At 39.4% G+C, this 17,304-nt stretch overlaps 1 protein-coding gene across 5 annotated transcripts in view; it reads right to left on the reverse strand.

The window, feature by feature from the left end:
• The window catches only part of KDM4B (lysine demethylase 4B), a 71,977-nt gene that overhangs the window by 46,868 nt on the left and 7,805 nt on the right, over nt 1-17,304 (reverse strand). For 3 of the 5 annotated variants that reach the window (XM_031557159.1, XM_031557158.1, XM_031557155.1), the window contains exons 5-6: nt 3,497-3,546; nt 618-721 (exon numbers count right to left, since the gene is read on the reverse strand). In XM_031557159.1, coding sequence (XP_031413019.1) covers nt 618-721; nt 3,497-3,546 — 154 coding nt within the window. Of the gene's footprint in view, nt 1-617; nt 722-3,496; nt 3,547-4,918; nt 4,941-10,452; nt 15,684-17,304 lie in introns of those variants that run through there. The other 2 variants (XM_031557157.1, XM_031557156.1) reach the window with 2 other exon arrangements.

The raw sequence follows: 17,304 nt of genomic DNA on the forward strand, positions 1-17,304 counted from the left end.
AGACCACAATATCTTGAGCTGATGATGCCAGAGAAGTGAGGAAGGATTAAATCAGTTTAAATCGAGTACTCTTTGACACTTCCACTGGAGTTAGAGCTGCAGTGCCTCCAACTCAATTCCTTTTCCTGCACCCTGACAGTATCATGCCCACAAACACTGTCCTTAACCATTCTGGCAGGACAACTGGCAACATACAGAAGCAGTAACCGCTTGATTGAATCTGCACAAAATCCATGCTTGACTGAGGAGATTTACTTCTTGCCCAAAGCCTTTGAGGATAAGCACATTAAAATGATCATACCAAATAAATATGGCCCCTCATTTCAAATAAAAGGACTTAAGAAACAGACAGATCCTTACTGGCTCTGTGTAGAGATAGAATGCTTTCACAACAGAGAATCTGCATGTATAACTCCAGTTTTTGGTTCACAGGAGATCCAGAAAAAAAAAAAACTTAAGACTGTGTTGAAGAGCTACCTGAGAGGTATGCTGCCTATTGACAAGCCATAGGCCATGCATCAAACTGCTCCTGACCAGCTGCTGCCTTACAAGAGGGGTGTCAGAGTTTGTGCATCACAGCAAGTTGCCAGCTTCCTCAAAGCCTCTTGTGTACATACCCGGTCAAAAGGAATGCCGTACTTCTTCAAGATTGAGGGTGAAATGAGGGTCATCTTGTGACGGAGGAAAGCATCACATCCCTGAGAGCTTCCAGGAAAAAATCCTGCAGAGACATTACAAAGAGGACTATCACTTCAGGAATATTATATCAAGTCATTATTTAATCAGCAACAAGATGACAAAATGAAAACCTGCCTAAATATTTTATGTAGATCGAAGCAACAGGCATACTGCTAAAGATGTCAGTAATTAGCACGTGCCTCATTGTTTCAAATGCCACATAAATTTTGTGAGAAAGACTTGAATGTTGAGGCACATAAGTGTTTATTCCATTCACAATGAGAGTCAGCATCTAATCTTACGTATCTGAGCATATGCAACTTGGCCAAAATCTCAGTAAATCCCTAGCAAATTAAGAATCTGAACCTGGCTGTCTCCAGTTTTGGCTAAAGTCTGAACAAATCTTTTTCTTAATATTACAAGGAAAAATTGACAAGCATGCACCATCTACTCCATACTGAGATGTCCTTTTTATACCTTCTCTGATGGGCAGCTATATTATTCCTGGGAAAGTAACACAACTGTTATCATACGATTCCAGAACGATCTGCCCTACATACCAGCCTAAAGAAAAGAAAGAAATAAGCATGCAGATGTTAATATTGAGTCAAAAAGAAAGAAACAAAACAAAACATAACCACTACAGTGAAGCGGAAGGGACACTCATTCATTGGCCACAGAGGTCCGAGGCAGAGACACTGTGATTTAATTCAGCATCTCAGCAGTACAAAGTGCAAGTCTGACTATAGCTACAAGATTCGCACCGAGTCAAAACAAACCACAAATAATTAAAAATATTAACACTGGGGTAAAACCAAACCTCTTGATGTCAACACTTTCTTTCCAAAAGCATCAGCTAGAGTGTAAGAACACAGTGTTCACGACCATGTGTTCCACTCCAAGCAGGTGATTCAATTAACAAATGGTGTTTATGGGATTAAGAATCAATGTCATTTAGAGAAAGAAAGAAAATTTAAAAAGCAAGCAGGCTCAGGTTACAAAACTAATCGATGGGACATAATGGGTTTCAGAAAGTGAAAAGAATTGCCAGATTCCAGGTTTTCCTATATTTTTGCACTAAAAGCATTTACATTAAAGTGATGACTGTCTGCTGCCTAGTTTGTCGTCCTTCTCTGCAGTTCCTTTTTTTAATGCACAGTTTATGTGGCTCTCATTAAAGCTACTAATAAATAAGCACATTTTAAGTGATTAGCACCAATAACATGGCAACACATTAACATTCTCTCCATGGACTCCACAACTCTCTCAGAGAGCCCATTTACAGCTCAGCTATTAATTTTCCATATTAATTGCATGCTCATCTTTCCAGAGAGAACATCTTCATAGTACAGTCCACTGATGCATAGGACAGGGAGGATGCCCAAGTAGTAACGCTGCTTCATCATAGTTTTTAGACATTATTCATCCCAACTTCCAAAAGGTACTAAGCAAAATAAAACAAGCAGCTCAAAATAAAGATGAGATCACGGATAACGTGTCTGGTTTGCACATTGTCAACCACTGCTGTGCTTCAAAATTTTATTCTTTTTTCTACAAGTATGAAACAGTCACCAGAATGTCAGACTGTCAGAAGAAATGCCAAACCTATGAAAACCTACTTTTTTATTATTACTCCTTTGCATCAGAATACAGCCTTCCAGATCTCCCTGCCTCTCATATCACAGCACTGCTTTTGTTGCATTAACTTCAACAACAGATTTAAATCATTAAGAGTACACCCCACTGAGGATGGAATATGTAGATTTTGACTTAATTATCCCAGAACACTGACTTTTTTTTTTTTTGGCTGGGCAGCACTTAGAACATTTGCAAATATACAAAAACAGCAACAAAGCACAAATAAAACATCAACAAATAAAGACATATCTATTTCTACAGTCAATCACCTTTCCTGAAGCTGCCACCATGCCACCATTACCAATTGGAAACCAGAAGCATCAAAGACAGAATGCTGATGCCCATGCTTGCAGGATGACCTTGGCAGGTACTTAGGCAAGAACTGCACATATGGTTTTGGGCAGCTGAGGCTGGCACTTGTAAGGTCAAAAATTACAACAGCCCAAGCTAGTCCTGCTCTGTGAGTTGGACTTTATTGTATTGAAATGATGATGGAGGATGACACTGGAAAGGAATGCCGCCAACAACACTGTATATCGTCACAGAGGGAGGCAAGAACTCCACTAGCTGTTCTCCATTAGTGCTGTTGTTGAATTTACTTAAATAAGATTTGAAGTAATCTACCAATACTATATAAGTAACGTTTATAACACAAGAAGAAATAATGGTTTTTAGCACACCTTTTCCCAGCAGTGTGGGTATGGGATGGAGTCATCACCAGTACTTCACAGACTGCACACCACAAAACTGGAGCAACAGAGTTCTCACCACACTGCCACAAACCTCCTACAGAGATGCATGAGATGAACTCTATTTCCCACGCATGGTCTCAATGCTTTGAAAATCAAGCTTTTTCCACTAGTTTTGGTTAGGGCCATGGTGTGTCGACAACACAGATTTTGAGAAAACAGTTGCACTATGAAGAATTGTTCACAGCACTTCTGACAGGACAAGGTTTCTGACTCTGAGGTTATTATACCAATGTAGGTTATCAAGCAGCTCTTTCAAGAGTAAGTTATAGCAGTCAGTTCAAAATCAATTCTTTATAAATCTTAAAATTCTTTACAAATCCATTTTAAAATTAAGAGTTGGACTCTCTTCTGGAATGCTTTGTTTTTCACCAAGTACATACCCATGTATTTATCCAAACAACATTAACACAGGAAGAAGCCAAGCTCACCTTTTGCCAAGCGTTCCAATCTCTTGCCATGTTCTGGAGGTATGGCATACCTAGGACAAAGTTAACAGAGAAGGAAAAAAATAATCACACCACAATGAAAAAGCAGTGAAAAAAAACCTAAAAACAATGGTAGTAATAACTTTCAGCACAGCACTCTTACAATAATGTCTCCAAACGTAAGCAAAAAAGTCTGGAAGGCATCGGTAACACGTCAGTACAAAAGGAGGAGGAAACTCAGTATCTCAGAAAAGCCCCAAAATGCGTTACACAATGCGTGAGGCTTTCCTGCCACTTTTTAAACAACACCATTTCAAGCTTCATAAGGTGTAAGAAGAGCAGAAGTGACAAACTGACAGTACCACGGAAATCAGTCAGCATAGGGAACAGCAGTCTTGTTTTCTGCAGGAAGGATGCGTGCAAAAGAAACTCACAAGGCTGTGCTAAAGACGAAGACAAGAAATTTCAGGTGGGCTGAAAAGGTGTGAAGGAGGATCTGTGTGCACTGACATCTACAGGGAGTGGGGATTTTTTTCAAAGACAAGCGTGCAAATCTTTTTTTTGTTTTCTTCAAAATGTAAGTACTTTTCGTAACAGCCAAAGCAGCTGATCCTTGTATTGGCAGGATTGTGTTGACTGATTTGAAACAAACAGAATTAAACTGTTAGGTGATTTTCTAGAAGAGGTGAATGGAAGAAGTGGGGTCTTCAAAGGAACAACACATTAAAGAATGCAGGGAACTGTTTCTACATTTTTTAAAGACAGTTTTCTGTGATCAGGAGTAAAAAGTGCACAAAATAATGTCACTGAGAAGAGATTCCTTTGTCTGTTTTGTGCTGGTGCAAAGTACTGAATATAATTCAGGAAAAACAATCAACTGCCTAAAGTCACACAGTACTAATTGAGATATTCTCCTGTGATCTCCCCCCAGGTGATCTTAGTTACGTTACTTCTTTGAAGCTACACTGCCTTGGTATTCACAGAAGGAAAAAATCAACTGTTTAAGATTTTACATTTCACTCAGGTCATGATGTGACTGAACACCATGATATACCCAAACATCTTTAAACAGATGGCACAAATAATAGAATAGAATTTTTTAAATTGTTGTTTACATATTGCATCAAATTAAATGTGGCTGTCATACCTTTTTTCATAACAAGAGAGAGTTTTGAAAAAGATGTATTTATTACCAACTGTAACTTTTGTACAATGTGGATAATAAAAAACGAGTTATTTTTGTTATCTTCAATAAAATTGTCAAAATTGTCACATCTCATTACAACAAGCTGAAAATGGGACATTGTGAGCAGGTAACTGCATGATCTCAACAACACAAAAAGAGTATTGTTGTTCTTCTGATAGGATCTCTGAAAAAACAATGAGTTTAGAGGACTTTCTGCCAGTCTTCTCGTTCAGCTTCTCAATTTTCAAGTCAAAAGTTTATCTACAATGTAAGGAAAAACAGATAGAAGTCATATCCCAAACTGCTTTTTCACATTACCAAAATTTACCTTATCTGATCCCTGCAGGTTAGAAAGGATAACAATGGAAAGAAATCCTACATAGGATGCCCTAAGATTTAGGCATTAAGCCGATTTAAACTGATGGCTTAAAAAAATCTAAGGGAAAATACTATGTAGTACCTAATCTTGTAAAATAATAAATACAACAACAGGCTCCCAGCATACTCTGACCAAAGTCTGACAGTGCCTTAAATTGTATAATTATCAAACAATTCAATTTCATTTGTCTGGGACAAAGCTAGGAGCTTTCATTTTACAAAGACAATTTATCACTTACATAAACGTGATAAAACTAATCCTGATCCAAAGCTCCTTTGTGGGATTAATGTCCCTTAAAACAGGGAAATGAGACATTCCAGTCCTTGTGGGAAAAACGCTGAAGGATTGGGAAAGAACTAATTTATGGCTACAAGGCTGCTATGATTAATGTAATATCCCCAGTCTACAATGCAACCTTCACTTAATTAGTGTCTGTAATTGGGAGTTGTAAAGATAAGATTAATTGAATCTTGAGGATGTTAATAGTCTAATATATTGGAACATGGTTACTGTGTTATCTGCAACTGCAGACTGCAAAAAGCCAAGCTGAGCTTTGGAGAATAGTCCATGGAGAATCAGAGAAAAAGGACTTGCTTAGATAGGAACCGGTGAGAGAGGAGGAATTTCCAGCTTTTAAAAATGGTGTGTATGTAATAATATGCAGATCAGAATACCCTACCTCAGAACAGCCTCTTGGGAATAGCTGACTCCACATTTATAAATTAACTTTTTTTGTTTGGACCGAGTCTTTTAGGAAGCAGAGTCTACACTTTCTTGTAAATTTATTCTTAAGAATTCACAAAGTTAATGCAGAAGTGAATTAGGAGTAAGTGAAATTCTATTTTAAGTTACACTCACGGATCCAATTGATTTACATAAAGATAAGCAATAAAGAGAGAATTCGGGCTGCTACTTAAAGCCAGGAATAGAAACAGAAGCCTTCTGCAAGCTCTGCACAGATCGAGCAAGCGAGCTTTATGCGACCAAGACATAAAGTGATTGATTACAAGGTAGAATAACAATGGAGGTGACAGGGAAAGATCAGAAATTGCTGCAATCAAAGGAGCACTGTAATTGAGCATGCAAGCACACGTGAAGGGGTGGCTCTTGTGTATGATCTCATGGCAGCATCCTGTGTTCTCACTACAAAATGTGGCCAGACACTTATTAGGGACAAAGTCCTCCACAGAAGGAACTGACGAAGCAATGACATTCAGTACCTTTTGTTACTGACCCTCCTGCTGGGGCTTAGATCAATAAAGCATTTTAATTCCAGAGAGAGCTGGGAAGACTATGCTCCACTATATCCAATGACTTCCTCTTCTATAGGAATCATTCAGGAAACTTCAAGATTTTTTCAGCAAATAGGAGTGTTCTTTTTCCTTCAGTATCCCAGACCCATACTAAGAGAAGTTTCCTCGGGATAAACACCAAAACCAAAAGCCACCCCATCAAAAACTTGAAGGAAAAAGAAAAATCACGTGTAAAACTGCTTCCTTTCTCTGTCCCATTAAGGCTGTAGCATAAAGGCACTCCACAAAGTCATAGAAAGAGTAGGAAAAGTACATAAATACAAGAAAAATGCCACTTAAGACTTCTGCATCAGTCGGCCAAAAATAGGCTGTAATGTCCTGTAAAAATCTCAACTTGAGAATATCAGACTGACAACTACCCGACGCTTCATCACAGTTGACAGAAGCAGTTTTCTGACATCCATCTGCCCAGGTGGAACTGAACGTAGAATACTGCAGACCTACCTTTTCTTCAGCCTACAGTAGACACTTCTTTATAACCACAGCAAAGATGAAGCAAGAAATTTCTGTCATCCCAAACACTCATAAAATTAAAGGGAATTGATAGTGGCAGCATAAATATTTAAACAGCTTTTATTAATAACTCTCTTTTTGTAGACTACTTCTGTTTCAGAGAGAACATCTGCAACTGCCAACAAAATATACAGCTGTACCAAAAATGCTGACCTTGAGCCAATGCTTCAAACGCAGTGTCTGTCCCTTCTGGTTCAGCAGGGTCCCCCAGCAAAACTGTGTCAATGTAAGCAGTGCTAGAGCAGCCATTGTCTTAAGTCATATCAAACTTGCAAGAAACTGAGCTTGCAAACAAACCAAGAAAGGGCCAAACCACCTGAAAACTGCCATGCTGCAGTCGGTGGGATTACAACATGAATAACGTCTTGCTGCTTTGCCAGGGAACACAAGATTTACAGAACAGAAAAAAGTCTCACGATAAATTGTTATAGCAGCATGACTCAAATATCATCTTCCCTGAAGTCAACAATCTGGAAGTAATATACTGATTCTTCTAAATTACCTTTTCCTACACTTTCTACTAAAACAAGAGCAGGTCCCTGAAATAGATTAAATATCACTGCTACAAAAATGGAATTTTGCTGCTCTACGTGAAAAATTCTCAAGTTCCAAACTTGTTTCACAAAATTTAAGTTCTAGCATAACTGACCTCCACTTCCACATAATATTCTGTGTTCTTGAAGATCCCTCAAACCTCATTCTGCTTGTAGTTACCACACATCGAGATCACAGGTCTAGAAGATGCATGCCCCAAAGTACAAATGTGTAAGATAATCATAGATGATCTTAAAGGTTCCTTCCAACCTAAACCATTCTGTGTTTCTATGATTTACAAACAGCAGTAGTTTGCTTTTGTTAACAAGCAGCAAGTTTAACTGGGCAGTCCCCTTTTCACCCTTAATGCAAAGGATCTTTCCTATTTGCCATAAAGGATGTCATTAATAGTGTAATTTTCTTGGTGTTTTGTTTATTCCCCTGGAATGGTTTGATGGATGTCGATAATTATCAGACTATAAAAGCCAGCAAATGTGCTATTTTCTATCACTCTAAATCATCAAGCAAATAAAGTGTGAAACAGCATTTCTGAATACAATTTTCCCCTCTAATGGCTTAGAATTATTATCAGGAACAATGAAAATAAATAAGCAAATGTCTTGCGAGTTAAGAATTAAATGAATGTGTCAGTAAATAAAGAGAGTACACTGACCATCCCAGGACGCAAGGATGCAAGTTTAGAAGCCATTAAAAGATGACACAGTGAGGAATTCACTACTGCAACGACACCGTTTACAGCATCAGATCTTCTTCAGGGACCTTCCAGACTAGCTCAGATTCTGACCTCAAGGCTGCTTCATCAAAGCAGGAGGGTATGTTCAATTTTGTCTTCAAAGCTATTAAAAATTTCATCTATAACAAAGCACTCCTGCCTCAGGCAATCCTCAACCCACTCACATGCTCCCCACCATTTCTGCCCCAGGTTTAGGAAGCACTGTTCTCACCTGGAGCTGTCATTAGCTTTGGCAGAGCATCAGAGCATCCCATCCCTTAGGTCAAAAGTCTCTCAAAGCTTCTGAGACCTTTACCTGCTACAGTTGTGAACACACATGGATTTTGTTAGTTCCAATGCCTTGCGTCCCCACCTCGCACGCCATACCCAGCATCTCCTCCACCAAAACAGAACAATTAAGCAACTACTAAATTACTAAGCCTCATGCATCTAATTTCTAGTAGAACTTGGGCATCACGGACATGAGATTCAGCTGCAAGGCTTCAAAAATGTCATTTCACTCTGATTCACATTAGAAGGTATGAAAGTTAATTTCACAGTGTCTGCACAAGGTCTGGCCAAACAGGGCTCACACAGTTTAACATGCTATAATTAGTGAAATAAGGAAAAGAAAGAAAAACTGAGCAGGACATTTAAAATATCTAAGAACATGTGTCATACAGGGAGTTAGTTACCTGTCTTCAAAGCAGATTTAGTTGTGCCAAAAATATCGACCCTTTGAAGATACAAATGCCAACCTACTCCCAGTGGTGATGAGCAGAATAAAGAGCTATTATTCCAATCTCTGTAAGACAAAGTTGTCTATAAATGCACAATCTGAGCTCTAGTCCTCAAAATCTTTAGTTCCCATGACTGCAACAGCGCTATCAAAGCCAATGAATAAATTAAAAATCTCTTAGTCTGTCAAGTACACTTATCGCCCAACAGAAGCCATTAAGAGCCACTACTACACGCTGGGGAGCCCCTCATCTGCAGTCCATATCCTGGTTCTAAGACGTAACGATTCAACAATTACAATGTGACATCTCCTAGTAGTAGAACTAGAGGGAATGGTTTCAAGCTACACCAGGGGAGATGTAGGCTGGACGTTAGGAAACACTACTTTTCTGAAAGAGTGGTCAAGCACCAGAATGGTCTGCCCAGGGAGGTGGTGGAGTCACCAACCCTGGAGGTGTCCAAGGAATGTTCGGAGTTTGTGTTGAAGGAAATAGTTTAGTGAGTACTATTGGTGAGAGCTGGATGGTTGGACTGGATGATCTTGAATGTCTTTTCCAACCTTCAGGATTCTGTTTTTCGGAGGACAGCACTGTCAGCTCCCTACCCTCTGTGGTCATCCCTTTCTCCCTCTCTGTTTGTTAAAAGACAGCAATCAACTCCCTTTCTTCTTCTCATTGGTATGCGAGGTTATCCAGCAGTGAATTTGCTTTAAGCATGCAGTTTCACTTCTTGCAATCGCCATTCAGAAAGAAAAAAAAAATCTCCAGCCTCCCTCATCCATCCCCTTCTCTTCTGGTTCCTTCGCATCAAGAATGTAAACACGTGCTGTAGAGATAAGATCTCGTACTGATCAGAGAGCTTCTTGTTCCTAGGAAAAAACCTTTATTGAGTGTCTGCAGTTTTATCTTTAATGGATCATTTTACAGGAGAATAGATGCTAGAATTCAGTATCTTTAACCAGCAATGTCAGTGATTCCAAATAATGACATTTTTATTGAAATACACATAGAAAGAAAGATAAACACAGAGTCTTCTGAGTATCTGCTCAAAAAGCCATAATAAGGAGTAAGTAGGTAATGACAGAACAAGATTACAAGCACACCAAATCAGCCCATCTTCTAAAGCTCAGAGAGAAATGAGCTCTGCAGACAGCTGCTCAAATGCAACCCTTTGGGAGCCTACACAGGAAGAAAATCAGGACAAGACCTGCTCAGAAATGGTCTGTCTAGCATATTTCCCATGATATGATCCCTTCTCCATCAGTATTGCTGTCTAATTATCAACTCTGCTGTCAACCACAATACAGAAAAATGACAAGTAGGTTTGCTCCTAACAGAACAGTACACAAGATGGGAAACCTCTTCCTTCCCTTAAGAAATTGAAATTCGTGTAATTACTCTCAAATTTATTGTCCAATAGCATTTGGCAGAATATTTATAGTCATTCTGTGCTTCAGACTGAACCCTTATGGATCAACTGTTGGAACAGTTAAAGCTAAATTGTGTCAATCATACAGGCTACCATGAGCTAGAGACAGATTTTCAAGAAACACACACTGGGCAGTAGATTTTTAAAATTCTGATTTTAATGCATACAAATTTTTAGGAGTGGCATTTGAGATACAGAATTTTTTCCATTAGGCAATTAACTAATATCACTTTTCTCACTTAGATTTCAATAAATGTAAGGTTTTTTTTCCACAACTAAAATGCAATTCTTAAATACTACTTCAAAAGAGAAGTTTACATATGAACAACCATCTGGTCTTGGAAAGACTACCAATATAACAGGCCAGTGAGCTTCGCAGCAACAAATGCAGGCGCAGAGCACGCGTTTACAAATCACAATGGAGTGGCACACATACAAAATAAACCCACAGTTTGCTACTTATGAGGTGAATGGGTAGTGGGAAGTGTTTTACTAAGAAAAAGTGTTTAGGAAAAAACATGATAAAATCTCTTATTTATATTGCTTTTGGTTAAGATAATTAGTATACAACTTAACGGTAATGAATGACTGCAATATGCATCCTCTTGCCATTCTTTGTTTTGAAGAACCTGTTCACATCAAATTTCTTTCCCAAAACTGGTAATCACATTATTAATTACTGGTTCCTTATATTGCTACAGTATCCAATACTAAAGGAAAAGCAAAAAATGCTCTTCAAAGACTTTACATTATAGAAAGATATCAACACAATTCAAGGAACAAGGGAGAAAAAAAAAGAAAAAAAAAAGATAACCAGAGACATCACAGATGTTCTCATCTTGCACCAAGCAGCCTGTGCGAGCTGCCTCCTCCTTCCTGAGCACTGCCTGCTGCTGTTCACTGCTTTTGGAAAAGGATGGGGAACTTCCTACAGCAGCCCAAACAGAATCTGCTCTTTAGAAACAGGTATCTTTGGATGGGGAAACCCCTTGTGCCAGAGATGCAATGCCTCTATACATGCTTTCCTTTCTGAGGGAAAAAATGTTCAGAAGATAAAATGATCCCTATTCATCAAACCACACTGTGGCTCCAGCAACATCCACGCTGAAGCAAGTGCCTCTGCACTAGCCAGCATCAAATTGGAAGTGCTACAGTTAAGGTCGGATAAAAATCAGTGATGCTTCATAAAGCTTCCTTTATTTCTTCTCCCAGATCCCCCCTGTTACACTGACTGTCCTCTTTGAAAAGAAGTGTCCAGAACCCCAGCACAGATTACTCCGAATATTAACTAATTACCAGCAACACAGCACCTCAAAAATGCAGAGTACTATTTAAGTGCTGTCATTGCTATAGGCTTCCGTTCTTTTAAACTATACCTGTACTGTACGTGGCATCACCCATCATCGGTTTTCTCTGCTGTGCAAAGGAAAAAAAATCCCTGGTGATGTCTGCCAATGTGTTAACAGAACGTGAATAAAGACAAAGCTCTGCAGCATCATGGTTGGCTCCTCCTCACCCAACCAACTCATTTTCAGGGCCATGCCAAGCCAGAATTTGCAAGCTCAGTCTCCCACAAGACTCAAGTCAGATCAGGCTGACAGAGTTACATGAAGCATGGAAGCACATCTCCCTCCCATCTAGTCTCAGCAGCAGAGCACACTGCTCAAACAGCTCAGTTATTAAAACCAATCTGTGATCCAGTCAGACTTCCAGTGATCTTCATTTCAAATCAGGCCTGAGCTTTGAGCAGACTCTTTCAAAACACAAGAATGACTTTCAGCAAAAGCCTTCTTGGATCAAAGGCATGTTTCCCTCAATCCAGACTGGGTCTACTGAGCTGCAATGAATTATTAGTGCTGGCGAAACCAGCCATACACATTGAACGCCGCATCAGAGGAGCAGGAGCCCACTTGAAGACACTGCTGCAAAGATAGGAATGAGATCACAGATCTGCACTGTCACCTTTCAAGATCATTATGGAAGGGTATAAAGACGAACCACAGATCAGAAGGATCTCCACTTTGCTACGTTCACTACAACCACTGGCAGATGGACTGCCCCAGTCTCGAAGAGTTTAATTTCAAGAAACAAATTGAATACACACAACGGAAACAGATACAAAATGCACAGATTGAAAAATAAAATGGCAGTGTACATACTAACATGTCTTCTGCAGCAGATTTAGGCAGGGATAAGGATGACAAATGGAAAGAGCAAAGGACTTCAGTTGGAGGGAGAAGGAAAAAAAAAAAACAAACATTGCAGAGCTGAGTGAAAGGAGAAGTACCATGCATACAAACAGCCCGAGGCTGAGGTCAGTGCACTCATTCTTACAGGGCAACAGTCCCTCTTCAGACAATTTCCACAGCTGATCCCATTGATCCAATAGTCCGGCCTGACCTTCACGGCATTTTTTCCTCAAAGTTAGATAACAGTGGGTGAAGACAGGCAACATGCAAGTCCAACCACCCCAGAATAGTGTGTCTCCTTTGCATCAGGAAAAATCACCTTTTAATAATCTACAACACAACAAAAATCCAAGTCTATTAAAAAGAAAAATTTCCACTACTCCAACTGCAAGCATCTGATTTGGAGGATAATCCCCTTAATACAAGCCAGAGCTCGTGATTCTTCATATAGTTTGGTTTGATGACTTAACTACATTAAAGCCAATCCAATCCCTACAATACACCAATCTCCTGAAATTTTATAGTAGATTATCAACGTGCACCACTCCTGCTTTCATGAGTTACATCATCCTTCAGCCAGAGCACCACCTGCAGGACACAGTCCTCTCAGGCCCGGAGGAAGCCTTGTTTAAGAATCACTAGCAGAGTGTGGCTCGTATTGATTAACTAATGACTGCGGTATATGAAGCTTGGAAGGCTGTATTAATAACTTGCCACGGCATTGCTCTCATTTATCAGTGAATCATAGGGGGATGTAATTCTGCACCTCAACGTATCACTCCTTTCACAAATCTCAGAGCAAATCAACATGCACACAGATTCTCATTCTAGAAATCCAGTTCCAAAGCAGCTTCTACCTCATGATTGTAGAACAGATAGCAGAGTGAAAAGCTGCTCTGCCTGGTTATACTTTATCTCACTTTCATTTTATTTCTTTTAACGAATATCACTGTTCTTTCCTCTATCCCTTTTTTTCAGTAGAAAATGGACTCACATTGCCAAATCTGCCTGAGAGTAAATGGTGTTGTTGTTAATCTATAAATCAACCATCACCATAAATTCTACTCTTTTTCACTCCAGAACTGCAAAGCTGTAAAACAGATTACATGGGATAGCAGAGGCTGGAAGGAAATTTGTGAGCTGAAAGGAACCCATCACTGCCAAATGGCCTTCCCTTGCCTTTCCTTTCTCCTCTACTCCCCCCCCAACAAGCCTATTAATCTCTACTGTCAAGAGTGGAACACACAAATAGGAAATGTGCACGGGCTTCAGAAGAAGGCAGCCTCATACACTTCCCATGGAAAGCTGATGCAGAACTTGGGGATCAAGCGGATGGGGAAGAAGGCTGCAAAAATATGGTACACAGAATTTGAAAAAAATAAAAATCAGATATCTATATACAGAGAGAGAGATGCATCTATCCTCTGTATGGAGCAAAATGAAAAGTCATAGCATAACAAATTCAGAGTCCTGAGTTCCCTCAAGGGCAAAGTCCCTACGTGATTCCTGCTAATCAACCTTTAAGAAACTCAAGGATCTCCAGGGTGCAAGGGTTACTGAGATCCTAATAATCAAGACTTCTAATCACATCTTATCAATTCAGTGATTCAGCTGCCTTGTGCAATGGCTCCCTGGGGGAATGTAACAGTGAGAAGGCAATAAACGATGCAAGGGACAAATGCCCTTCCCCCCTGCTGCTATACAACTCAGTATCAATCCAGCTGCTCTAAATGAGATTACACTGAGTTCACAACAAACTGCAACATATGTGAGAGTCTGTTAAAGCAGAGAGATGGTGCAGAATACCACACAGGGAAAATGGGGACAAGGACCCAGTATCCTGCACTGAAAATAAGGAATGATAAAACCTGAAGAGTTAAGCTCTGTGACTGTATTGGGTCATTTTATTTCCCCAAGACGGTTTTCCAGGGATCAACATTTTTTTTTTTATCCTGGGGGGAAAGACAGGACAAGATTTCTGACTAAGACAGCTGCAGCATTCCCTAAGACAATAATGAAAAATAAAATCAGCAGTAAGATCCTCAGCACTTGCGTGTTTGCAGCTGCTTTAGGATATGCTGTTAGCCAAGAAAAAAAAGGTCCCTCTCCTATCCACTCTCAGGGGAACAAACATGTTTTGCTTTACATCTCCCTATTATATCACTCTCAGAAAATGTGATGTTTCCCTGCTGACAGTGGCATCAGTAACATAATCCAAATTTACTAAAGTGTAGATGTTATAAGCAAGTCCTCCCATGAACAGAAGGACCTACCCGGCACAGGCAGCCCTCCAGAGAACCAGAGGAAAGAAAGCACCAATTAATTAATCAATCAAGTTTTTAGGTAATTCTACAGATCTTCAAGCAAATGGTGTTGGTACTTCTACAAGACAGAACTCTTAAAGTGGTCCTTAAAATGTAATTGTACGTGACCACTGCTTTTATCTTGTCATATTATTTTAAAATTCGTTTGGTAATTTGTCCTTAATTCTTCATGAACTGTTGATCTGGCAAAAGTCTGATATCTGATAGCAAGCAGATTAGGCATGACCTGTTTTCAATAGGGGAGTGCTTGGAGAGAAGACCATACGACCTCAAAGCTCAGCCCAGCTCCCTCTTTCAAGGAGAATTAAGCAGCCATCACAATCAGGAAAGAGAGACATTTTGTAAGAATCAGTTACCATCCTCAGTGTCACTGATTTAACATCCGCAGTTTCTAAGAAATAATACAGAGTAACATTCCATTAATACTTACAAAAATATATCTAACATTGCTGCTATATGGCAAAATTAGTCACAAAGTATCTGAGCAATGGAACCTGCACTGTTCACCACTCTGTAGAGTTAGTAGTGACTCTGCTGGTTTGGCAGTATCAGATTATTTTGTTCCTCCAAATGTGATTATTACTGCTACAGCAATTCAGGAGTGTAAAACAATAACCTGTATGTAACACAGGAAGAGAACCCACATAAATGATATGCAAGACCATAATTTATACCAGGAGAGAGCATGTACGTGCACTCACTATTTTACAGAGATGAAATGATGGCAGAGTACTTCAGTGTTTAAAAATATGCTTTTGAAATTCCAAGGGCTGAGATGCATACATTCCTCAGTAAAATGCTGTAATAAACATGAAGTATTAAGACTTGGCATTCAGTTTCGTTGCTTCTGTCACTATAAAAAAAATCAGTCCTCTGTTAGCATCTCTTGACAATATGCTCAATTTTAGATCTCAGCATATGAAAGTATAAGGTAATTATATATAATATGTATAATTGATACAGTAAAAACTCCTACCACAACAGGTTTAATACAGGGCTGCAAAATGAGATGCATTCAAACTTTTGGGAAAAAAAAAAAACAACAGAAGAAAACAGACCATGAAAAGGTTGTAATTGAGCTACTAATGTGAGAGGAACATTTCTTTATATTTTGAGGAACATGCAAGCAACAGACTCAGTCTGGCAGCTCCCTGCCTGAGAAACTTAAAATGAAGTTACACAACAAATTTATGGTACATTTGATGGACAGTGCCCACAACTTCCAGATTACCTCTTTAATCTAATCTGACTTATTTTCTAGTTAAATCAACAGCAGTGTGACTACACTGTAGACCAGATGCATATACCCTCGAAGGAGTGCAACAAAGAAGAGGATCAACTTCAAAAAGAGGCAGCATAGGCAACTTCACAGCAGCAGTTACACTGGTTAATGACAACAGAGCTTGTTCCTCTTGTTAGGAGGCAAAATTTAAGAAATAAATACAATGCAATCTACAAACTGAATCATTTCATGAGACTGGAAGAAGGAAAAAAGCTTTATTCCATTACCCCCTCAGCTTTCCCCCATCACTAGATGACCCTTCATTACTCAAGCGCTTCACTTAGCGGTGAACACTATTTTAACCTGCATCCCTAGTGACACAACACTGAGAGCTCATTTTGCTACTGTCTGTTCCACTCAGTTTATGGCACAGGAATAGTGCAAGAAAGTGCTGGCAGCAGGATTTCTCTGCAGTGAAAGAAACATATTAATCAAGGAATTGTATGGCCATGCAGCTGCTTCTTGGGTTGTACAAAGAAGCCATCTTCAGTTGCTGAAACAAAAACATTTATCTTAATTCTGATTCCAGTCCCAAAAGCTCCTGTTTTGCAAGAGGTATAATCTAGAATTCAAAAGACAGAAATAAAAGATCCATGCAAAATAACACTTCAGTACCTATCTTCTCAGATCTACAAATAGAGCGATTCCTCCTTCAGATTCTCTCTGTCACTGTGGTGGCTTCTCATGATCTGACCGTATCCAGACCTCTATAAGTCACTTCGACCTCTTCCATAGAAAACAAACGTGATCATTCTTGCCAAGCTCACTTGAATGAGGCCTGGGAAGCACCTTCAAATGGCCCAAATCCTCTCTCACCTTACACTTATACAATGAAATACACAACAAAACAGCACTGGTGGCCTCTCACCATTCCTGCTCACTATTCGGCAAAGTAGGGTTTTGGTTACACGGCTCGAATTAAAATAGCCTGAGATAATTTATAAGAGATATGAAGAAAGAGTTATGCTTTCAACAGGCAATTTGGGAGTAAAATACTACCAATATGCAAAAATCTTTGACAACCAAACAATAACTGTCTCTTATTATAGAGCTCAACCCCAAACGGGTAGACTCCATAACTCTCCACACTTCTGCTATCCCCTGAGGTGTTTCTAAGATGATCACTGTCAGAATCAGAGTCTATAAAACAGATGAAGGAAGCTGGGAAGATTTCTACCGAGTAGTGCCAGGA

The sequence above is a fragment of the Meleagris gallopavo genome, chromosome 30, assembly GCF_000146605.3.
Source record: "Meleagris gallopavo isolate NT-WF06-2002-E0010 breed Aviagen turkey brand Nicholas breeding stock chromosome 30, Turkey_5.1, whole genome shotgun sequence".
NCBI lineage: Eukaryota > Metazoa > Chordata > Aves > Galliformes > Phasianidae > Meleagris > Meleagris gallopavo.